Source organism: Quercus lobata, chromosome 1, assembly GCF_001633185.2.
Source record: "Quercus lobata isolate SW786 chromosome 1, ValleyOak3.0 Primary Assembly, whole genome shotgun sequence".
Lineage (NCBI taxonomy): Eukaryota > Viridiplantae > Streptophyta > Magnoliopsida > Fagales > Fagaceae > Quercus > Quercus lobata.
In genome coordinates this window covers 16988576-17013046 of record NC_044904.1, presented here as the reverse complement: position 1 = coordinate 17013046, position 24471 = coordinate 16988576, and the positions used below count along the sequence as shown (strand labels likewise).

General features: G+C 33.9%; 2 protein-coding genes across 2 annotated transcripts; both read left to right on the top strand.

Annotated features, from left to right (window-relative positions):
* Positions 1 to 1825: 1825 nt before the first annotated feature.
* Positions 1826 to 4235, top strand: LOC115981377 (pentatricopeptide repeat-containing protein At1g62350). Its single transcript, XM_031103524.1, has 3 exons — positions 1826 to 1907; positions 1965 to 2345; positions 3333 to 4235. Exons 2-3 carry the CDS (start codon positions 1980 to 1982, stop codon positions 3747 to 3749), a joined length of 783 nt encoding a protein of 260 aa, XP_030959384.1. The 5' UTR covers positions 1826 to 1907; positions 1965 to 1979; the 3' UTR covers positions 3750 to 4235.
* A 6063-nt stretch (positions 4236 to 10298) lies between these two features.
* LOC115981366 (protein CLT1, chloroplastic) lies at positions 10299 to 22834 on the top strand. Its single transcript, XM_031103513.1, has 10 exons — positions 10299 to 10893; positions 16383 to 16528; positions 17497 to 17534; positions 18755 to 18870; positions 20094 to 20193; positions 20285 to 20320; positions 20678 to 20728; positions 20837 to 20960; positions 21851 to 21976; positions 22406 to 22834. Exons 1-10 carry the CDS (start codon positions 10406 to 10408, stop codon positions 22570 to 22572), a joined length of 1392 nt encoding a protein of 463 aa, XP_030959373.1. The 5' UTR covers positions 10299 to 10405; the 3' UTR covers positions 22573 to 22834.
* The last annotated feature ends 1637 nt before the right edge of the window (positions 22835 to 24471 follow it).

Here is a 24471-nt window from a genome sequence, read left to right as displayed (position 1 = left end):
GGTTAGCTAGGAGTGCATCATTGAATAATGCTAAGTCTTTGAAACCCATTTCCCCTTCACTCTTTGGCTTGCACAACTCTTCCCATCTAACTCAATGTATCTTCCTTTGATCTCCTCTTTGTCCCCACCAAAACCTCCTAATGAGCCCCTCTAGTTCATTACACAATCCAATAGGAAATTTGAAACAATGCATAGTATATGTAGGGATGGCTTGGACAACCACTTTAATGAGGATTTCCCTACCCACTTGAGAGAGTAGTTGTTCTTCCCACCTTAAGTCATAGGATTTTTTTAATGAATAATGTGATTTGTTTAAATAATACAAATTATTAGTCTTATAAATCATTACATGGTTGGAAAAATAACTCATAACTGATTTAAAGCTAATGAATCATGCATTGGTGGAGATTTCTCAAAACTGGTTTTGAGGGAATTTTTGTCTTTATTATTATATATATTTTTTATTTTTAAAGAAATAAATGCAAGGATGCTATTTGCAAAATTCCAGTGAGTCATAGGTCTGCACCGGATGCCATTTTTTGGCTTCACAGCAAGGATGGGGTATACTCTTGCAAGTCTGGATATCAAGATTGCAAGGGAGCTTGGTTGGACTAAATGCTCCACGGGTCCAGCAGGAAGGCATGTATGGCAGAAGATTTGGAAGCTTGGAGTGCAGAATAAAATTAAGTTGTTTGGTTGGCATGCTTGTTAAGAAATTTTGCCAACCCGTGTGAACTTGGCAAAGAGGAAAATCATTGAGGATAATCTATATCAGTGTTGTGGGAGAGATCTTGAAACTGAAGCACATGTACTGTGGGAATGTGGGGCTGCACAAGATGTTTGGGCAGGATGTGTACCTAGGCTCCAAAAGATGCCAAACAGCCATGGCAATATCGTTAAGCTTCTTGAGACTTTGTTAGACAGGCTTGAGATCTTAGAGATTGAGTTGTTTCTGGTCCAAGCTTGGTTCATATGGAACCAGAGATATACGGTCTTATATGGAGGAAGCTTTAAGGATCCAAAATGGCTTAACAAAAGAGCTAGCGAAGACCTAAGGGACTATCAGCAAGCACAACGACAACTTGTTGTTACTACATCAACAACACAGAGGACCATCTGGCAGCCACCACCACATTCGTGCTTCAAACTTAACTTCGATGCAACTATCTTTGATGAGCAGAACTGTATGGGATTTGGTGCAGTAATCTGAAACTACAAAGGGAGGTGATGGCTGTTATGTTAGCCAAGGGTCTGTTGGTGACAACTAATGATGATGCAGAAGCATTAGCTTGCAGGAAAGCACTTGAATTCTCAATCGATACGGGTTTTCTGGAGCTGATCATTGAAGGTGACAATGCGCATGTTATGAAGATTATAGGCTCATCACTACCAAACCGTTCTTCGCTGGGCATAATAATAGAGGATGTTAAGTATCTTATGAATGGGATGCAAAATGTCTATGTAAACAGTATTAGGAGGGAAGGAAATATGGTGGCCCATGGCCTTGCGAGATTTGCTAAAAATGTTTCGGAAGATATGTATTGGTTGGAAGACTCCTCGCCCTCAGTGGTGGATGAATTGTACTTTGATATGCTGAATTTGAATGAATGAAATTATGCTGATTTGGCTTTCAAAAAAAAAAAAATTAACCCAATTAATACTAGTTAATAACCAAATTAAACTTTTAACAATAGTTTACCTGTTAGTAATTTATTCTAAAAGCTATTTCTACACCAATATGAAACCTTTAAAAAAAATGATAAAATTGATAATTTAAATCAGAATATTAAAACTCAAAATTTATTTATTTACTTATATAAGTTACATTCATTCAATGACCGATAAAGTCGAAAACCAATCCCAGGTTTCCAGAGAGAACAGTTTGAGCATCGAAGTCGAAGTCGAAGTTCCCTCCCTGAGAAGGGAGGTTTCTCAAAAAAAAAAAAAAAAAGTCGAAGTCGAAGTCGAACAAACCTTAAATGCTGCGTCACGCTCGACTTCTCCTAAGAAAACCCTCTTCATCTTCATCCTCTCCTAATTTCCCTAAACAAAACCCTTTTTTGCTTTCCGAAAACACCTTCTCTAACTCGAAACACATACAACAACAATGGCTATTTCGACATGTTTCCGGGTTGGCCTCGAGCCCGAGTTTATCGATATGGAGAAGAAAGAAGGAGATGGGCAAGGAGGGTCTGATAGTGGCCAAAGAGCTCAAGAGGCTCCGCTCCAACTCGGTCCGACTCGACCGCTTCATTCGCTCCCATGTCTCTCGCTTGCTCAAGTCTGATCTCTTCGCTGTTCTCGCCGAGTTCCAGAGACAAGACCAGGTCTTCCTCTGCATGAAGGTAAGTTTAACAATGGTTCTGTTTGGTTGCCAAGAAAGTTGTGAAATAGAGAATTTTTTTGCTGTTTCAATACTTTTAGTTTCAGATTCGTATTCCATCTATTGCACTACTGGGGGTTGTTTTTATTGGGTCATGTTTTTGTTTGGTTATTGATAAATGTTAAATTTTGGAAATGGGGGAAATGGGAAAGTTTAGATTTTTGAAGAATTGTTCTTCCTCTGCTTGATTTTTGAGAAATTGTAGGAAAAGGGAAAATTTAAGAATGGATTCAAAATCTACACCTCTATTAAATTTCAATTTGTCTTCTCAGATATGGAAGAGCATAGCATACTAAGTACTAACTAGTAAGTTCATTTGTTAATTTAAGTGATGACCTTTGTCAGATATCTGATTCCTTAGGTTGCATAGTGATATTTGAATGCAGTGTTCTAGCCCTTCTGTGTTTATAATAGTAAGATAAATACAGCTGGTTGGTTTCAAAGGCAGTGTGGTTGTATTAGTCAGGTTTTGTAACAACAATTCTTTTGTACTATGCTAATAACAAATGCAGTAACTTAACTAGCATCTTTCATTTCCTGATGGTTTTGTTATCTCTAACTCATAGAATTTGACATCTCATAGCTTTGTAATTGAGGAATAAGCTTCCCTGCAAGTACACTTTACAATAAGTTATCTAGGATATTTGCTGCATTTTCTAAGCCGCTGAGCTAATTATTTCTATGCACTACAAGTTGCCACAAATCAAAATAACTCATAAGAAAAAATTGATTTGAATTGCTAGCTTCTCCTCTCTCTCTCAAGCATTCAGTAGGTCTTAAACATTCATAACATCACCCTTTACCCCATTCTTTTAAGGAGTGGAGGTGGTGCCATTTAGCTAGAACTCATTTATTGTGCCTTTTTTAACGTTTCATTGGTTTAAATCCTCCCCCACCCCCCAAAAAAAAGTGCACAATGTGTGACTATCTTGTAATATATGCTTCTCAGTTATATGATGTGGTGCGAAAAGAAATTTGGTATCGGCCAGACATGTTCTTTTACAGGGACATGCTTATGATGCTCGCAAGGAACAAAAGTGTTGATGAGGTAAAAAGGGTTTGGGAAGACCTGAAGGGAGAAGAAGTTCTCTTTGATCAACATACATTTGGAGATCTTATCAGGGCCTTTTCAGATAGTGGATTGCCCTCAGAGGCAATGGAAATATATGATGAAATGAGACAATCACCTGATCCTCCAATCTCATTACCTTTTCGGGTGATATTGAAAGGGCTCATTCCATACCCAGAGTTAAGAGAGAAGGTGAAAGATGACTTCTTAGAACTTTTTCCTGGTATGGTTGTGTATGACCCACCTGAAGACTTGTTTGAAGATCAAGATTGGCAAAGGGAGAGTGAAGATGATTAGATGGTGCTGCTGCTTATGTGCTCATCGTGTTAACTCCACTGGAGACTACTCTTCCTTAGGGAAGGTTGCCATTGGCAATGGCGAGAAGCAATCAGATGCCTGTGATAACTTGGTGCAATTGTTGGTGGTTTATCATGGTTGATGTGCTCCTCAATGCTGTAAAAGCTCACTCATGGTCTTTCAGAGTGACTTTTCATGGCATGCAGTGATGTGAGGATTGAGGGATGGCCTTTATAGAACTCCTCAGCGCATGAGTTGGTTCATGACTCGTGATGCAATTTTGAGTGACTTGGTTGAAGGTGTATGTTGAATCATATTTCTTTTATATTTCTTATAGCATTTTGTTGTTTTATGTAAAGATAGTGTATGATAAAAGAAATTATAAACGCAGTTAACAAGAAGAAAAAATTCTATTGCGGGAGGAATGCAAATTTAATTGCGCTAGAATAGAAGTTAAAGACTTAAAGAACAGGTTTTTAATTCTCAAGGTAGCTTGGACGCATATAACTATATAAGTCAATATCTAATTTTTATTTACAGATCTTATGGGCAATAGATCATATTCCTGATTCCTATATCGGTTCATTTTTTAATAGGAAGTTGCATGTTGGAGTTGTCTTAAAAGCAAGGGAGTCGATTCCGTATCGTACTGGCCGGTACGGTTGGTATATATTGTACCGGCAAGCAAACCGGTACATATAACTCCCTGTTTAGTACTAGAAAAAATACTGGCTGTACCGGCCAATTTCGGGTAATACCAGCCAGTACTGGCCGGTACAGAAAAAAGTTTTATTTATTTATTATTTTTTTATTTTTTAAGTTTTGTAATTTTTGAATTTTTTGTTAGGGCAAAATGGTAACTTATTTGCATTAATTTATTAGTATTATTTGTTTTCTTAGTATGCAATGGTAACTTTTAAGCTTTCTATTTTTTATATTGTTGTTGTTGTTGTTGTTGTTGTTGTTGTTGTTTGTTTGTTTTTTTTTTTTTTTTTTTTTTTTTTTTTTTTTTTTTTAATTGATACTAAAGTTTAAAACCATGAATAATCTATATATATAAATATATATATATATATAACCAAAACTTTTGAAACTCCCACAATTTTTCACGTCAGCATAATATTTAAATTAAATTAAATTTTCCACCTCATCACTGTTTTCTTTTTCCAATGCAATTAGACTTTTAGCCAAATAAGAACACTCTCCTACCGCCTCTACTCTCTCCTATTTAAGAATTGCTTGCGTAGAAAACCTAAGCCCCAAAAACTATTCGCGGAGAAGATGATGTTTGAGGACCCTCACTACAAAGTGAATGTTGAAACTGACATCTTTTTATAAAGGTTGGTCAATATCTTATATTTTATATGTATGGCCGTTGGTCACCAATATTTTTTTATTATTTTTATTTTAAATTCTTTTTATTTTAGATTTTATGATTAGATCTGCTATTATCTTCTTTTGCCGCAACACAATTTTCTCCTTAAAACTTATTTTTCTTCAAGAATTTTTTTAAGGGCGGCTCATGCTTCACAATTCACATATTCCACTTATGTATTGGACTCCTCTCCTTCTTCGGTCAATGCATCAAGATTAGGGTTATTTGATTTGTTCAATAAAAATTATAGATTTGTTACTTTTTCTTATAAGTTTGTCAATTGTTGTTTTGTTTATTTAATTGCTGGGCCTGAATCTTTTAATTAAATCTTCAAATTTTTTTAACCTTTTAAAAGTTTTAATATTTTGAATTTTAACATTTAAAAGGTAACTCATATTTCCCTAATATTTCTATGTTGTGTAGACATATTTTTTTTGTTTATTATATTTCTCCATTGTGTAGTCACATAATTTTTGTTTTGTTTTAATAAATTCTTGGCTCAAAATCTTCTAATTGTTTGGTTTACATATGAATTTTTAAGTTCATTTTTTGCAATACATTTAATTGTCTGGCCAATTTCAATAGTAGAAAAGCTATAATCATGGATTCCCTTATTTCTATTGTATTTCTCTAATGCGTAATTAGATATATATATATATATATATATAGTTTTATTTCAATACTTTTGAAGCTTGAATCTTCTGATTTTTTTTAAAAAAAAAAAAAAATTTTGGCCTTTTGGAAGTTTTAACATCATAACTTTTGGGTTTTGTTTTTTCTATTATCAGAAATTATCTAGAAGATTTCAATGAATATCCATGGATTATTCTTTTTGAGGGTAACCCATCTTTATCTTATATTTCTATTCCTAACTTTTTTTTCCTATATTTTTTCTTTAATTGTCCGTGTTTACGTCTCTTTTATTTTTCTTATTTTTACTTTCATAGCGTATGTACATGTTGTGTATGTTCTTTAATTCTTTTTTTAATGATTTTTGTGTGAGTATGTGTCATCGTATCTGGGTACTTAGGCAAAATCTATAAAGACTAAAGATGCTTATTTTTTGTAATGAATCTTGTGTTTTTCATGACTTTAGTGAGTCATATTCTTAATGATCGAAATGGATTTGTTTGACGTGGATTTTGTTCATATTGGTTTCAAAGTTTATTTCTTGGCTTATAATATAGATTGTAATATATTTATTCATCAAACTGTTTAGTTGAGTTTGTTTTCGAAATTGTTTTCAGTGTTGGACATTTTCTTGAAGCATGTTGGTATCATATATTAAAATACTGTTAAGTTAATAATAATAATAATATAGTTTAATAAATGTCTGAAACGTATAGCTGTTAACAAATGTTTTAGCTATATGATTTTATTTTACAAATTCAATTTTGGTGTTGTAGTAAAATAAACAAAGTTTAAATTATATATTGTACTCAATACATTTCCCGTGCATCGCACGGGTTAGCGACTAGTTAGTTCTGAATTGAGGAAATGTTTTATGGTAAACTTTTATATTTACTATAATACACACACACACACACACACACACACACATACATACATACATACATACATATATATATTTATTTATTTATAAATATAAAAAATAGCAGTAAACTCAAAACGGTATACCGGTATTGATCGATATCCGAAATATATCGTACCGTTGGCCAAACCGATATAGCCTCCGGTACAGTATTGACTCCCTTGCTTAAAAGGGTAGAGACGCAGAGTACTCCTTTAGAAATGAAATGGAAGAGATAATTTATAAAATAAATCCAACCGAATGAAATGGAATATGGTATATTTGCTATAATTTGTTTTGAGAATTTATATGGAGGTGTCGAGACTCGAAAGTTAAGAAATATATAGTTTTATTATTACCATTCAACTTATAATAGTTTTATTCTTGTAAGGACTCGATTCGTAATGACCCAAAATGATATTGGGTTCGCACGTAAAAAAGGCCCAAACAATATCATTTGTAGAGCGTGGGTTTGAAAGGCTAAGCCTTGGTCACCGGGCGAGGGTTAGTCATCTTATTCGTACAGAATTAGGCTGTGTTCGCTCGAGGAGTCTTTCTCCTTGAGACGGTCTGGGAGGCTTTTTTTTTTAGCCTTTTTTCCCCAGCCTCCTTCGTGAGGCATCAATCTTTACATTATATAGCCCTTCTTAGTTGATCTTAGCCCTCCACTTGTTGATCAAACAGGTGTCTACTTCAGTACCCGACCCATCAGCTGTCTCCCCCTTACTTTTTGTTAGTTGCAATGATCGAAGTCATCCTGTCCAGGCGTCTTTTCTCATTAATATGGTTAGAACGTTGGCGGGTGCAATTAATGTAAAGGGGACGTATTTACTTTTAGCCAGTTTTGTACCGTACCCCCACGTGGGTCCTATCCTACTTGCCTCTCCTTCAGGGGACTTTTTGGGGGCAGCCTTTCAATGAGATGTTGCTCTTCCCTTTGAAGTCTTGAAGTGCCGAGGACAGGGTCATCCTCGGCTGTGCTCCCGGCACTTCGGCCTTTCCCTATTCGTCCTCGGCAAATCCCCTTCTCGGCACGGGCCCTGGGCCTTAGTAGAGCATGGGTCGGATCATAAGTTCCCTGGCCCCACAATTCTCTTATTACCATTTCAATCCCTTCTATTAAATTTCTAAACAAGGGAATGAATGAAATATTCTTTAAAAAAAATCTCAAACGAACTGTAATGTAGGGCTTGTGCCCAAAATTATATGTTAGGCCTTGGACCTTGGTTGAGGACGTTGGGTGGTCCGAGGACAAATAAATAGTAATGAGGATGTCAGACTCAGAGCCCCATAAGTAAGTTACAAATGAGAAGGACGTGTGTCCAAAGTGTATTTCCTATCGTCCAAAATGTATATCTTATTGTCCAAAGTGACATTCCAGGAAATTCTACTGATAAGGACGTGTGTCACAAAAGTATGAGGGGGATGGGAGCTAAGAAATATCTAAGAGGAAGCTGCTACCACCGCATTGAATGCTCTGTAGCTAACTCTCTGGCCGCATTAATGAAAAAAATGATATCTGAACAGTGTTTTTTAGCCTTACAGCTACTCTCAAAGACTTCTGGAGGGTGCTGATGGGACAAAGATCAACCCAAACAATCTACCATCCATATGGAGGATAGAGATGAAGAGGGAGAAGTAATAGAGATGAAGAGGGAGAAGTAATATAAATTAGAAAGGAGGCCCTAAGAGAAAGGGATCGAGAAAAGAAAGAAAGAAAGGACTGAAGCCATTAACACTGTATTTGTAATCAATTCCAAGTAATATATACATGAATTGATCTTCTCGAACTGTGCCGAGAACGATTTTCTTAAGATAATATCCGTCCACTTTTACGTCACTGTGATTTGAATCCATTGTAATTGTTATCTAACTCATTAGAACCTAGTTTTCCAATCCATTCTCTACAAATTCATTGTATTGGGATTTTTGGGCCTAAGTTCATTTATCATTTGGGCTGGAGACTCAAATCTGGTCCTCACATGTAACATTTAGTTTTTTAATTGGAAAAAAAAAAAAAAAAAAAACTAAGAAAGTTAGGAAAAGTACAGGAAAAAATTGTTAGCCTACCAAGTTTGCACTAGAAGCCATATTTATATTTTTAATCAAACCTCAATTAGGGGTTTGTATTTAGCTCACCAACTATAGCCAACCCAAGCTAATCTTTTTGGTGCTTCAGGTTGGCCTTTTATAAGTTGATGAATTGGGCTAGATTATAAGTTTATATTGAGGTTTTGGGTTCGGTAGACAATTTTCAATCCAAGTAACAAAATCCAACCCATTATACTAATATTTTAAAAAATTATATTTTAGATTTGTTGTTTTATTTAATTAAAATTTAAGGATTTAGTTTGAATTCGTTGCAAAAAAAAAAAAAAAAAAAAAAGGATTTAGTTTGAATTTGTCAGTTTAGTTTATTTTGATCTTTAATACTAAATTTGGATGAAATTGAAATATTATGCCCAATTGTATTTATTTATTGAATGACAAGCTTAAATAAATGATTGAAAATCCTTTTTTATTAGGACAACCAAATTAGCCCCTAAGCTAATGACCCAAACCAAGTCAATGCTTTTGGGTTGGGTTGATTTTTAGAGTAGGCATGAATTCTATTGAAGATTTCTCAACCCAATGAGAGCGGGTTGGGTTGGAAAATCTCCTGAATCCAACAAACTCTACCCATGCACACTATTGTCCACTGGCGAAGGGAGGGGGAGGGGGAGGGGGAGGGGGGGGGGGGCAGAACGAGGCCATGGCCCCTTTGGGTTTTGATAAAATCCCCCCTCCTCCTTGTATTTTCTATGAAAAATAAAAAATTTATATTAATTTTTGCACGTTAGTCCCCCTAAAAAAATAGTCTGGCTTCACCACTGCTATTGTCTAATATGTCCATGAAATGTGTCTTAAATTATAAGGATACTTTGGGGAAAAAAAGGGAAGTCAACGTACATACACAAATTGGTGCTATTGTATATGGCCACACCTCCCATTTTGTTAGAAATATTATGAAGAATGGGCATAAAATACCTCTTGATTTGTCGAGTATACTAAAAAAATGATGTAGATTTATAGTAAATTTAATTACGAAACAATATTTTATGTAATGTTGAGGATTAAGACATGAATAATGAAAGGGAAAAAAAAAAGTCGATGACTTAGAAACACGGATGATTTCGTTATCTTATCTAATGTTAATTAGAGAAACGACAGAGAGATATTAATTAGAATAATATGACAAAAAAAGTACAAATTTGACTAATCCTAATGAGTTTTTGATGAGATCATAAGAATTCATAATTAATCTCGATTTAATTGAGATTACAACTCAACACCCATTGTTTTGTTTTGCTTTTGGCAATAGCCCAAAATTATTATAAACTTATATTATTAAAAAAATGTTAGGCCACGTCAGCACCATACCTAGCAACCTGTGCAGAATCTCCAACCAGCTGTCAATCCCTCATTGGTTTCAAACAAAAACAGTCCCTTCGTTGACAAAACGTGCACAAAATTCCAGCCAATAATCACAAGTACACGTGGCAACACAGTTTAGATTTGGCCGTATCTGATTGCCACACAACCCAAAAAAAAAAAAAAAAAAAAACTCATTATAAACAGAACCCATCCAGCACGAAAGAAAAAAATTACTGAGACAGCGATAGTCTCAAAAACTCACCTATTTTTCTCTCTCTCTCTGAAAAAGATTTGAATCTTTTGTTTTGGTTTTTTGCACAATTGAAAATAAAAGGCATGACGTCATATTGTTACCGGATAACCGCCGGGGCGGGCGTGTCGAACCGACCAATTCGGCTGAGCAGGATGACGACGTCATCGTCACGGACGGTTGAGATTTCGCGGCTCCCTCAGAATTATTGCTCGAATCATCATCAACGGTCAAGAATGGAGTTGAGATCGAGGAAGATTATTAGAGCGGCGGTGGTGGAGGCGGTAGGACCGTGCGGCGATGGGGAGGATAAGGCTGCGGCGGTGGAGAATTTGTCTTCGTTGACGACGGAGGAGGAGAGCGAGAGCGATCAGGATCGGACTGCGGAAATAGAATCAGAAGAAGAGAATGAGGAGAAGAGGAATAAGAGAATGGATCAGAGTCAGAAGGTGAAGGTGGTGGTGGCAGCGGCGGTGACGGTGGTGATGGGAGTAGGGAATCGGGTGTTGTATAAACTGGCCTTGGTTCCGTTGAAGCAATACCCGTTTTTTCTCGCTCAGCTCGCCACTTTCGGGTACTTCTTTTCTTTTCTTTCTTTATTAACTTTTTTTTTTTTACTACTTTCGAAGCTCATTTTGGAATTTTACTAGTTTGGAACCTCGAGTGAAAATCAATGCGTAATAACTCATTAAAATTTTCAATCTAGACTAGTACTTCATTTTAATTTTTAATTAAGACCCAAAAAAAAAAAAAAAATCATGATCGTTGGATTAAACGGTTGTGGCGGGAGATTTAGATCGGACTAAGTACTAGCACATTCCATGGCATATTATTTCGTTTATTTTATTTTATTTAATTTTTGGGATTAGAATATTTAAAAAGTTTTTGGAAACTGGGTCTCATATTCCAGTTATGATTATTATGCATGGATGTAATAAGTTAAAAATGAATTAGATAATTATTGCTTGTTATTATTTTCATCCATGTCATAAGTTAAGAAAACTTTTGTGTATATATAAATATTAATAATTGGGTTTGACTAACCTATGCCCTTAGGTTTATTGGTTTTATTATATATAATTTTAGACTTGGGTGGTTGTGCTTTTATGTTCAAGTATAGATTGATTTAAAAAAAAAAAAAAGAAGCTTATATAATATTAAATACATTGTAATTTTATTATTATTTATGTTTTGTTTGTGGAAAATACTATTGACTTCATTATATTAAAGAGACAACAAAGTTTTGTACACAACCTGTCGACAAACAAACCCACACAGCCAGAATTGAAATAGACAAATAGTGATCCATCTATAGGTGGATTTAAAAGGAAAAGATTTTTATGCTACCGGTAGTAGGAATTTTTATACAACCATCTACACATAGCAATATTTAAAAATGAGTCATATGATTTACATGGTTTTTTTTTTTTTTTTTTTTTTTTAAACTTGTCACGTGGGTTTGATAAAAATTCTTTGCATAAAAAAAGTAACTCTTTCAATAAAAGGTCCGGTTAATGTGCCCTAAGAGTACACATTAAACTTTTTGTTTTTAGAAACATTTTTTCGAGAATTGAAAAAACTGTCATTACTTTTTCAATTCTCGAAATTTTTTTTTTAAAAATAAAAATTAATGTGTGCACACATTAATAAAATCCTTCAATAAAAAGTAAAAAGCTTTAAAGTTCCTATTAAAAAAAAAAAGCTTTAAAGTACTGTGATTGATTTGTGACCATTTGTGTCAGAGCGTTCGCACATCTATTATTTTTTTACTAAAAGAATATTGCAGCCGCACTTGCCATTTGGTTCATAAAATATTTCTTACTACTATTATAAGTTATAACTAATAAACTTTTTGCTTCACTCATTCTTTAATTTGTTCTTACAAAAAAAAAAAAAAAAGATGCCATTTGAGGCTAGCACATTGCTACTTCTTTAATTTATTAATTAAGACCATTAGTATTGGTAGTACTAAAAAGTTATATTGTTATTTTTGGCACTATAAATACTAAAAAACATGCTGCAAGGGAATGCCCAAAAAATTAGTTGTTGAGCTATAGTGCATTGTGGCTAAGATGGTAAAAAAAAACAATATTTTATTAATAGTTATATTATTTTATTGTGTTAATGGTAATAGTAGTTGTTGTTGTTGTTTATTTATTATAGTAGATATATTATTTTATTGTGTTGAATGATAAAATAAAACTATTAATATTGGATGTTTTGTAAAATAATGCAATAAAATAGATAAAATAGTTATTTGTGACGTGAAATTGTTAAATTTTTGGCACCATCAATGCTCTTACTACACGGCACATTTGCTTATGATGTTTTTATTCTCACCCGCCACCTTATAGCATACTGTATATATAGCATATCGTACGCCTAAAGTAATTTTTTTATTTATTTAATTTAATCTTTTGAAGCCACACACCTAAATGCCAAAGGATTTGTTATCTTGTATAACATGCATAAAATCCTATAAGCACAAAATCCACTCCTTGTGAGAGACGATTTTGTATATAATTATTACACTACCACTACCACTACCACTACCACTTTCACCTAAGGTTAACTGTTGTTTTATATCACCGTTATACATTTAACGATACTTACATAGATGGGTTCCTTAAGTATAGAATTTACTTCTATGCGAGAGATGATGTTATATATAACTGTTACAATGTTCTAAATTCTCACCTTATAATATGATTTTTATTTGAAGTTTTATAATGTGATATATGAACTAAATAAATTTTTTTTTTTTTCCTGATGGGCAATAAAATGTTTTTAAAATCAAGTGAATCAGACAAATATTAAAATTTGGCCTTTTTCTTCTTCGTTTTATTATTTTTCATGTGACCACAGCCTTGGATTCAAAGTTGCCATCATCCCCGACGGCCAAAGTTTAAAATCCATGCTTTGCACGCTACATTTCTTTTTTCGAATTTCCATTTGTCTTTTGCCGTGGGCTGCCGTGCCCAATTTCCCGACTCCAACCCCAATTTTAAACTCCACGCTTTACAAGCTGCATTGCCATATGCTTTCAAGCTATATATTGATGAAAGACCAAAGTGATGTCTATCAAAAAGCATAACCTTTGAATTTGGTTTGATGTGACACTCCAAATGCAATGAATGACATTTTAATTTGGTGAACGTATCAGAGGAGTTATGTACTTGCGTGTTTTGTAGACATCACTTTTTTTTTGATAAACTTGTAGACATCACTTTGGTCAATGGGAGTTGTGGTGTGAAGGAGATATTTTTACTCATCATATCGATAATATTAGTTAGAATTAATTAGAAAAATATTAGACAAAAAAGTTAAAAAATACTAGTATTGTAACTATTGCTTATTAATTAAAATAATTATGTTAGTGTTAATTTTTATTAGTAGATTCCAATAGTTACCTATAAAAAATTACTAGTAGATGTAAATATTTTCAATAATTTGATGTATATATAAACTTATTTCACATGTATTAGTACAAATGGGTAGTAGATACCTGGCTATGGCTTTAAAAAAGCTTCCATTATTGTCATGGTATATACGGAAACATAGAAAAGGTTGAAAGGTTCAACAATTGAGAAAAAGAAAAAAAAAAAGAATTATATTAAAAGGTTCAACTCTTTTTGTTGTCCTATTTGGCACAAAAAGAAAAAACAAGAAAAAAAGAAAAGAAAAGAACATTTGAGAAAAAAAGTCTGAAAAAGAAAGACGCAGCGACCGCGAAGTGTTAAAGTCCAAATTTAGTGGTGGGCCCAACTTCAATAGAAACCATAGATCCATGGTGAGACATGGTGGGCCTAAATTTTGAAAAAAGAGTCTAACGTCGTAATGTCAAAAGCCCACATAAAAGGGTGGTGGGGGACTAGGGTGAGATGTGATATAATGACCTGCGGTTACTTTCTGCCTTTAGATTTTGATGGTTACTATAGTTTCCTGGTGGGCCACGTGGAAAATTCCAATAATAGAATCTGCCACGTGTTTCTCTATTCCTTTTCAGCTGAGTCAGACCCTTGTGTTTTTGGCTTTTTGCTGCGGTCCGGCGAAAAAGAGTCACACTCAATTTTGGCCAATTTGCATAATACCCTCTTGAGATTCTACAAATTACAATTAAAGTCCTTATTCTTTTGGTTCTTCCCCATTAGTTTTCTAGAAGAGTGATGTTAGTTAAGGGTGTCAATTCTAGTTAGCGTGTTGGGTTTATGTCGTGTCAAGGTAGGGGTATTCGACTAAATGGCTTAATCCTAATCTGACCGATTTAATAATCGTGTAATGATCCTTCAACCCTAATCCAACCTGTTAATAAGGCGGGTTGACCTTACCCAACCCATTTCACACACTTGATAAACGAGTCGTGTTCAATTGACACGAATGTAACACAACCCATTTCAACCTGCATAATATTTAATATAACATCTATCTAGAAATAAATTTTTTTTACATCCCAAAAGCAGTGCATATATTTCAAGTTTTCAACCCACATTCAAAATAATATAGTTCAATAAAAATATAATATTCATATAAAAATAAGTTTTTTACACTCTAAAAGAAGTGCATATACTTCAACCCAAATTCAAAATAACATAGTTCAACAAAAATATAATATCTTTGGAATTCACCAAATGCTAAGTATCAATATTGAAAGAATTGGAGCAAACAGTAGATTAATTCTGACTATGACTACGATTATTATCCAGAGAGAGAGAGCAATAACCGGTTTGAGACTTTGAGTTTGAGAATTGGGCATGAGACTATAAGATAATAGAGTGACTAGCTGGAAAAAAGAAAAAAAAGAAAAAGAAGAAGAAGATAGTTATAATAAGGTTTAGAGATTTAAGGTTTGTAGGGTTTAGAGATCTAGGGTTTGTAAATTTTTAATTTTTAATTATATCCCTTGCAAATTTTTGTAATTACTTACTTTTCTTTTTAAATTTAAAATATGTGTTGGATATAAAAGATATTTGATAAATCTAAAATAAAATGAATATTTATTTGTTATATGAGTTAAACAGGTTGTGTTAAGTGAGTCATTTTTGGTTGACACAAATAAATTGGTATGTCAAACGTGTCTATTATGATTTATGCGGGTTGACCCGCTTATGACACGTTTCTTATCATGTTAAGTAGGTCATTTCGGGTTGACAGAAATAAATTGGCATGTCAAACGTGTCTATTGCGGGTTATGCGGGTTGACCCACTTATGACACATTTTTTATCGTATTGCTTTCAAGTCGACCCGTTTATGACCCAAACCTATTAGGACACAACCCTAACCTGCAAAAACCCATGTCGGGTTCGTGTTGTGTTCGTGAGTTGGGTCGAACATTGACACCCCTAATGTTAATTAGGATACTGACAAATTTTACTAAAATAAGCTTTACAAATTTAGGTATTATAATAAAAAGGAAAAAAAGAAGAAGAGTAATTTAGAACATTCAAAATATATATGTATATTTATATTTGGTTGAAATTCACCAATTATATTCATTGTTACGTTAGTTTGTAAATCTTATGTGGCAAAATTTGTAGCAATTTTAGTGTTTTTTTTTTTCGATAATAATTAATGACATATACAATGTCAAAAAAGCAGCTTTTTTATTTTCCTATAAAAGTTTCCTAAAATAGTTTACTAATTAGTTGTAAAAATATAAATAAAAATAGGAATAAAAATTATATGAGAAAGAAAAAAAAAGGAAAATTGTCAATAATTGATCTTTAAAGTTTGAAATACATATACATATATATAAGGTGGTTCAGTGGTTGTGCTTTTTATATTTATACATTGTAATTAATCTTGCTTTGATCTTTGTTTGTGGTGACATAAGTCCCTTCCTGCACCTTTGAATTCTTCTTTACTCTGATTTCTTATAAATTGATCCTGACTCCTTGTTTACTATAACTGTTTTATGTAATTAATTAAGGTTATTAGTTTTTTTTTTTTTAATTTTTTTTTTAATTATTATATGTAATTAATGGAATTACTCTGAGGAAGGATTAAATACTTTGCCTTCACTACTATGGACTAAGTTGTGTTTTACTGTAAATTTTGTTTTTCAGATATGTAATTGTATACTTCTCCATATTGTATCTCCGATACCATGCTGGCATTGTTACAGATGAGATGCTTTCCTTGCCAAAGGCTCCATTCCTTGCTGTTGGTCTCTTGGAAGCCCTTGGTGCTGCTACTGGAATGGCAGCTGGAGGTAATGCCCATTTCATTATTCTTTTATTTGCTTCATGGGATTATATCTACGGACATTCTTGGTTGCTAAATTCTAAATGTTTTGCTCAATATGATCTTATAGTACTTCTGTCTTTCCATCAAACATTCTGGTTGCTTGAGAATTAGAAATTCAAAAAAGAAAAACACATCCTGGTTAGTTATTTGATAAATCCTGCACGTCAAGAAGCCATTACCATACTCGACAGGAATACCAAAGAAAGGCTAGATAAGATGGGTAGATTATAGCAGCTATGTAAGGCTCTTTTTTGCGCAAGGCCAAGTGTTGTAACCAAAAAGTCTGTCAAGGGGAGGGCCATAGCAAAGCACCTTGCTCAACATCCTATTAAGAAGGAACAGGAGTTTAAGGATTCTTTTATATGAGAGGTTGTTGTCACCGTAGAAGAGGGCAGGACAAGGGAATTTTTACTTTGACCGTGCACAATGTTCTATCAAATTTACCCAACTTTGGGAGTTCAACATAGTAGGTGAAGAAACAACTGCTCTAGTGTAGGCTTTGAAAATTAATTTACTCCAAATTTCCTATATTCATATATTATCCATTGCTTGAAGATCTTTTAGATGGATTTTTTTCATTGTCAGTTAAGCATCAGTCCATGCACCTTGCTTTTGTCTTAACATTTAAATTTCTATTTATTTGCTGATTGCATAATGAAATCCTTATCTACTGCTGAATCGGGGGCCTCATCTTTGTGAGCTTGTGGTTCTCTCTATAGTGCTTCTTGTTCATTTAGTTTTCTTATATTTTACTTTTTGTTTAAGTACTTATGATAGGGATTCAATTAAAAGGATGCATGTAAATTTATCTTCGACAGCTATCTATTACTTCTTGGTTTTTGCTAAGATAATCGAGTTGTGTTATGCTTTTATTCCACATACAATAGTCATTAAAATATCATATATTTTATTTCTTGTCCTTCCTTGGATCAGCAATTCTTTCTGGAGCATCAATCCCAATTTTGTCTCAGGTAAGAGGCACTAATGATAACTTTCTTAATTTTGTTTTATATATTTTTTGACAAGTAAATTTTTTATTCAAGTAGAAAAAATAATTCATGCACACATGACACACCGTATATATAATAATTATTAAATATATTGATGAATTTCTGTGAGTTCTCTAGTCGTAGTGTTGTGTTAAAATGCATTGTTTTGAATCTGAATGGCTAAAGCTTGCACTTTGTGGTTTAACAAGTGATCCAGCCGGATGGATTGCATGACAGAAATATAATTGATCATTTTGTGTCTCTAATAGGGACAATATATACGTGGAAAAGAAAAATGTAAGTAAAAATTTATACTTTAAAATTACTTTAATGTATATAGGTGAATACAAGCACTAATATAGTGCATACCATATATGTTTAATAGTTTTTATATGCTACCAGGTTGCATAATTAATCATTCAGCAGTTCAGGAATCCAGTATCCACTGAATTCTGGTGGCGAAGTTTTTCTCTGGAATACCCAGTTGGGTTGTTCTGTGTTTTGAAGCACTACATAAAAATAATATTAAATAATTATATATAATAATTAAATATATATTGATGAATTGCTGTGAGTTCTCTAGTCATAGTGTTGTGTTAAAACACATTGTTTTGAATCTGAATGGCTAAAGCTTGCACTTTGTGGTTTAACAAGTGACCCAGCTAGATGGATTGCATGACAGAAGTATAATTGATCATTTTGTGTCTCTAATAGGGACAATATATACGTGGAAAAAAATGGAAGTAAAAATTTATACTTTAAAATTACTTTAATGTATATAAGTGAATACATGCACTAATATAGTGCATACCATATATGTTTAATAGTTTTTATATGCTACCAGGTTGCATAATTAATCATTCAGCAGTTCAGGAACCCAGTATCCACTGAATTCTGGTGGCGAAGTTTTTCTCTGGAATACCCAGTTGGGTTGTTCTGTGTTTTGAAGCACTACATAAAAATAATATAAAGAAGAGTGATGATGGGCACAAGCGTAGTGTAACTGAAAATTTATCTGGAGTGGATTGGCTCAAAATGTAGAATGCAATAATGCTTTTGCTCTGGTTCCATATTTATTTATGCAAAATCTAGTATTCATATTCCCAATAGCTCATGCAGGCTTGAGACCAACCAACAATGTTTCCTTTTCAAAAGGTAGCTCTGAACTTGAATAATCAAAATGATCCTGAATTATTTTGCAGACCTTTCTTGTGTGGCAAATTATTCTGTCAACTGTTTTTCTTGGAAGGAGATATAAAGTCAACCAACTACTTGGATGCTTTCTTGTAGCCATTGGTGTAATCATAACAGTGGCAAGGTAAGCCATATATATATCTTCAATTAAGATTATTGTCTCATGTTGATGCTCATCTATTAGCTATTGATGATCATAAAGTTTGAGAGTATAGGTTTAAGAAAAAATACCTTGAGGCAGTAATGTAAAGTGGGCAAGCTCTCAAGTTTATTGTCTGTCTCATTCATGATTCATGGGATTGTAATCTAATAACATGCAACACATCTTAGGTCCTATTGGACCAAGATATGGGTGAGATATGCTGAGAGACTATGGTATAAAGAGTTTCAGACTCTAAAACTGGTTAGCATTTTTAATAACAATGGTTCTACATCTTCATCTATTGATGCAGGTTGAAACTAAAACTCGATGCAGGACGGAAATTGAAGTACAAAACAATAAAATTAACATAAGAATTAGCACCTAAGGTTGCCAGGAGACAGAACCAAGCGAGATAGAAAATGTAGGAGTAAGCATCAAGTAGGAGAGAACAAATATAGGAGTCATCACCCAAGGTTGGCTGGAGTTAGACAATTGGAAAACTCCAAGAGAAACATTATTAATCAATGTTGTTATCCATCATCTTTATAGGAGTACAATATTGTGCTTATATAGGCTACCTAGGACTAAAAGCTAAGTTTAACTCTAATTGACTTAGGAAACCTTATTATAAATGTCATGGAAAATCCCAATTATAATTACAAAAATAACCTAGACTTTAGGAAATCATATAAAGTACTAATTACCTAATTAACTTCTAAGACCTAAAATAAAATATAATCAACAAGCAAAAAGATAATTGACTCCAAAAATTAAATAAAAATAAATTAGAATATAGTTTCCTTCACGGTTCCCACATCATCTTTGCCATTGGATCAGATGATTGAAACATTTTCTAAGTAATTTTTCTAAACTCCTTTCAAAAGTTTGAAATGAACTGAAGCAAAGGGCTGGTTGTGTCTTATTAATAATTCCATTGCCCTTATTACAGTAAATCCTTTATTGGTGAATGGTAACTAAGAAGAAATCTTAGGAAAAATGCTTGACCAGATAAACTAAATTAGAATCCAACTTGTAAATTAATGGACATTTTTACTAATTTCAAGTATGCTACATATGGTAATCTTTAGAATCTTTACAAAGTAAAGTAGTAAACCCCAAACCGAAATCCATTTGCTCATAATAATTGTTATTACAAATGTCTTACAATTTTACTTTTTGATTGCTTGACTCTGTTTACTTCTCAGTGGATCTAGTGCTGGACATTCATTGAAGGAAGCTGGTATATTTTGGAGTGTTTTGATGGTAGTTTCATTTTTATTTCAAGCGGCTGATACGGTGCTAAAGGTTGTTGGCTTTTCTGACTGATTATTGATTTTTCCCAGTTTTCTTCCTTGTATTGTTCTGCAGTAACAGGCAACATTTTTATCATTTGTAGGAAGTAATCTTTTCAGATGCTGCCCAACGTCTAAAGGTCTGTATGGTGGGCTCTTTTAATCTTATATGTTTCTAGATTAAAAGTATTTCTATTTCCAACTTTTATATCATTTTGAACCATCATCAAATGATGACAACATATCGAAGGGGTCAAATATATTGCATGACCAAAATTAACCTTACACAGTCAAGGAAATATGAGATGACTTTTCAATTTCTCAGTTAAACAGAAATGATTTTTTTTTATTTTTTTTCTCATGCAAGATTCAGAAGCTACCCAATTGTATGCATGTTGGTGATGTTGTAATTTTAAACTTTCCAATATGTTTGTAATTATTAGTTATTTCTCTAAAATTTTAGTTATATTGATACAATTCCATTTTTCCTGTTATAGGGAGGTTCAGTAGACCTATTTGTTGTAAATTCCTATGGATCTGCCTTCCAAGTAGGTATCTTATGGTCATATGGGATCATTATCTCTCTTTTTTTAAAACTATTTTCATTGTCATAACTAAATGGTAGCCTAAGGTGCTTGGATCTATGTTTAGTGCAGGCCTTCTTTATCTGCCTTCTTTTACCTTTTCTGTCAAAATTATGGGGTATTCCATTTAGTCAACTGCCAAATTATCTTAAAGACGGTGCTGCTTGCTTTCTGAACATTGGAACTTTGTCAAGTGGTAAGCTACATTTTGTTTGCAAAATTATCTTCCTAAATCTATTAGCAAGCAAAAGAAGGCAGATAAATACACCTCATTCAACACTATCAATACACTCCCTCTCTTGACATCTGTTAAGGAATTAAACAAGATTGATATCTCAAAGCCAAACTAATGCAATATAGAACCTGAGTTAATTTTGACAAAGAAAATAAGGTTTATTCAGTGGATCATGCTTTTACTGGGTATGGGAGAGGTTCTTGGTAGGCAGCCTTACTCCCAAGTTTTGGAGAGGTTGATTCCTGGACTCCAACTCATGAACCATTTCTTGGGAAGGGTACTTGCCACCACTAAGGTCTGATCTCTCTCTCTCTCTCTCTCTTCCCTAGAGTGAAACTTCACCTTTATAAAGATGGAAATCTTATAGAAGCTCTTTTAAACATCAAACCTTGGTGTTCGCCGAGTTGAATCTGAAATTTCTGCTAGACTATTAGGCTTTTAAAGATATGGGGTGGAGTCCTGCTTGTAGCAACATTGCCAATTATGTCTTCTGTACCTCATAAAATAATTTAATTAACATTTCTATTAAAACTAACGTATATAATATGTCAAAGAAGAATAGGGAAATTTGAGAATAATACATAGATTTGCCTTTACAAATGCTTGCTATTTCAATTGTAATTTGAATGCACAAGCATAGGGAAATTTGATAATTATACATAGATTTGCATTTGCGGCCAGAAGGGTTGTAATCCTCTGGGTTTCAGTTATGGTTTCACCAAGATAAATAAATTAAATTGAATCAAGTTGTGTTCCTTTTATTTCACCTGCTACAGTTATCTTTCTGCAATGATGGAATTTCATTTTAAATGAAGTGATTCATTCAGTTACGTTCAAATTTCTGGCTGCAGGATGTGATGGTGCTCCACTGCTACCTTTGCTGTTTATTGTTGTCAACATGGGTTTCAACATATCATTGCTCTATCTGCTCAAGATCTCTTCTGCTGTAGTTTCTAGCCTTGCTTCCACATTTTCAGGTATGTCATTTGTTTTGTCAATGCAAGTCTTGTACAAGGTCAGTAAGCTCAACAGTAATTGCTCCAGAGGGTGCATTATCTGAGACCACTAATGTAGCATGGTAAAAACAAGAATTAGACGCAAATGCATTAGTTATCTCAAAGTCATCTGGGAGTCATAAAGCATTAGTTAGTGATTTATAGTTGCATTAAGTACACTCCATAGCAAATATCCCTGAGGACCCTCTTGACTTGAGCAATATTCCCACTTTTCCCTTCTCTAGAATTGGCCAAGCTTAGACAGAAGTCAATTTCAAACCCAAATCCTCACAAATATCGAAGTTCTGTTTCACAAGGAATGTTTGCTTGTGAAACACTGAACATATTGTATTCAATGAATAATTTTAATTAATATGTTGGCCTCATCTCGGTTTTTATTTTTTATGGCAGTGCCAATATCTGTTTATGTGTTCACGTTGCCGCTACCCTACCTTGGTGTTGCATCATCCCTTCCTACAGGCTTTGTTGCAGGAGCCATAATTCTCGTTATGGGCTTGCTCATCTATTCTTGGACACCATCAGTTCCCACTAGCGCCTCGCCATCGCTTCCCAATTAGATTATGATCATTATTACTACAGCCATTGTTGCTCATAAGTGCAACAGGAAAAAATTGAGGAAGAGGAAGACAGATTCTATTTGTAATTGTAATTTTGTTGCATGGAAATGAAAATTTGCATTTTGGGGTTTTCTTTTTTTGGTGAAAGTAGGTAGGGGGTTGAGAATTTGGTGTAATTTTAATGCCAACAAAAGAGCAAAGAAGAGTGAACCATAACGGTTGGATAATTGAGAAAATATTGCATTGTGCACCTTTTTATTTATTTATTATTATTATATATTTTAAGTGGGGGAAGAGGATCGAACTTTGGTGTTTTTCGTTAGAAACACTATGAAATACAAGTTAATCTAAATAATGAAAATAGAATAAGGTGGTGGTGCAATAAATCAGACAATCATACTATTGCGGATTTGAGAGATAGTGTAGTGATTCCAACAACTACTGTAGTGTTTGGGTATTAGGGTTCAAATCCCACCTGCCTCTCTCCTATTACCTCGCCAAAAAAAGACAACTATACCATTAACATTTTTGTAATATTGACAATTACCATTTACTTTTACCTAGAAAATGTTTAAAATATTAATTTTGTGCAAGGAGCCATCTTGATCTGGCTATATCCTGAGAAACCGTCCATGAAGGACATTAAAGCACTACCAGCGGTGTTATCCACTAAGACATCTATGTGAGGCAAAGGGAAGTAGTCCTTAGGACAAATCTTGTTTAGATCTCTAAAATCCATACACATTTTCACTTTCCCATCCTTGTTGGGTACATGCACTACATTGCCTATCCATTCGGCTTGGTGCACAGGTTTGATGAACCCTACTTTCAACTGTTTTGTGACTTCCTCTTTGATCTTAAGAAGCCATTCAGTTCTCATATTTCTCAATTTCTGCTTGACGGGCACCGTGTGAGAATGAGTATCAATGTGATGTTGTGCTATCTCGAGATCAATGCCAAGCATATCTTCATAAGACCATGCAAACGCTTCTTGGAATTCTGTGAGAAATTTTTTGAGATCTCTTCTTTCTTGTTGATTTAGGGTTGAGCCAATTTTAATTAAGAGTAGATTCTCATTATTGCCAAAATTAATAGTTTCAAGAATTGGTTCTACAAGTTCAATTTTCTTTTCCAATTGTTTATTAATTCCATTTTCAAATTCATTGGAATATTTAAGTGTAGAATTTCAATACTATGGGACACATCAAAATAAGTCAAATTAGATTTCATCTTATTAAAAATGTTGAAAAGTACATTGGAACTTGCATTACAAAATATCTTTTTCATGCTATTAGAAAACCCAACCCAAGTCCAATTGCTAAGTTGCCCATCAGTAGGCAGGATGAAAGCAGAAGGATCACTTGGCTTCTCGGTGGTGATGGCGAGCACGTTCCCCTCCACTTTTAGCATAGTTCCCATTGCTTCAGTGTCCATGTAGTCCATCCAGTCGACCTCTCCTTGAACTTCCTTGATTATCATAGTAGACTTCTCCTTGAAAGTGAACTTCTCTTTAAAGAATATCTCCCAGTCAAGATTCACTTTCCCATCCTTATCTACCCAAAGCTCGGGAAAACCACAGAAAGGAAAGTCGCCTCCTTCCTTTACAAAGTTCCAATTGAGTCTAACGGGTTTTAATCCTTCCTCCACATTCCTACTAGGATGATCCTTCTTCAAAAAGGATGGTTTGTAATGCTTCCCACTCCTAGTGATATTTGCCACATCATCATTTGGGACCCTTTTCTTCAATTCAGACATTCCTTTGGGAAGTATCCCCCATACGGCTATAGCACTCTTCAAATTCTCATCTTCTTCATATCATATTTCTTGGACTTCCACTGTGTTGACCTCTATACTCTTTATCAATTTCGAACAATCCTAATCAATTTCTTCCACTTGCAC

Bases quoted from the DNA above. Each gene is read 5' to 3' on its own strand.
- LOC115981377 (XM_031103524.1), top strand. From the start codon at position 1,980: ATGCTGCGTCACGCTCGACTTCTCCTAAGAAAACCCTCTTCATCTTCA. The intron at 2,346-3,332 runs GTAAGTTTAACA...TATGCTTCTCAG, and splicing joins AGGTCTTCCTCTGCATGAAG to TTATATGATGTGGTGCGAAA.
- LOC115981366 (XM_031103513.1), top strand. From the start codon at position 10,406: ATGACGTCATATTGTTACCGGATAACCGCCGGGGCGGGCGTGTCGAAC. The intron at 16,529-17,496 runs GTAATGCCCATT...TCCTTGGATCAG, and splicing joins TACTGGAATGGCAGCTGGAG to CAATTCTTTCTGGAGCATCA. The intron at 18,871-20,093 runs GTAAGCCATATA...TTTACTTCTCAG, and splicing joins GTAATCATAACAGTGGCAAG to TGGATCTAGTGCTGGACATT.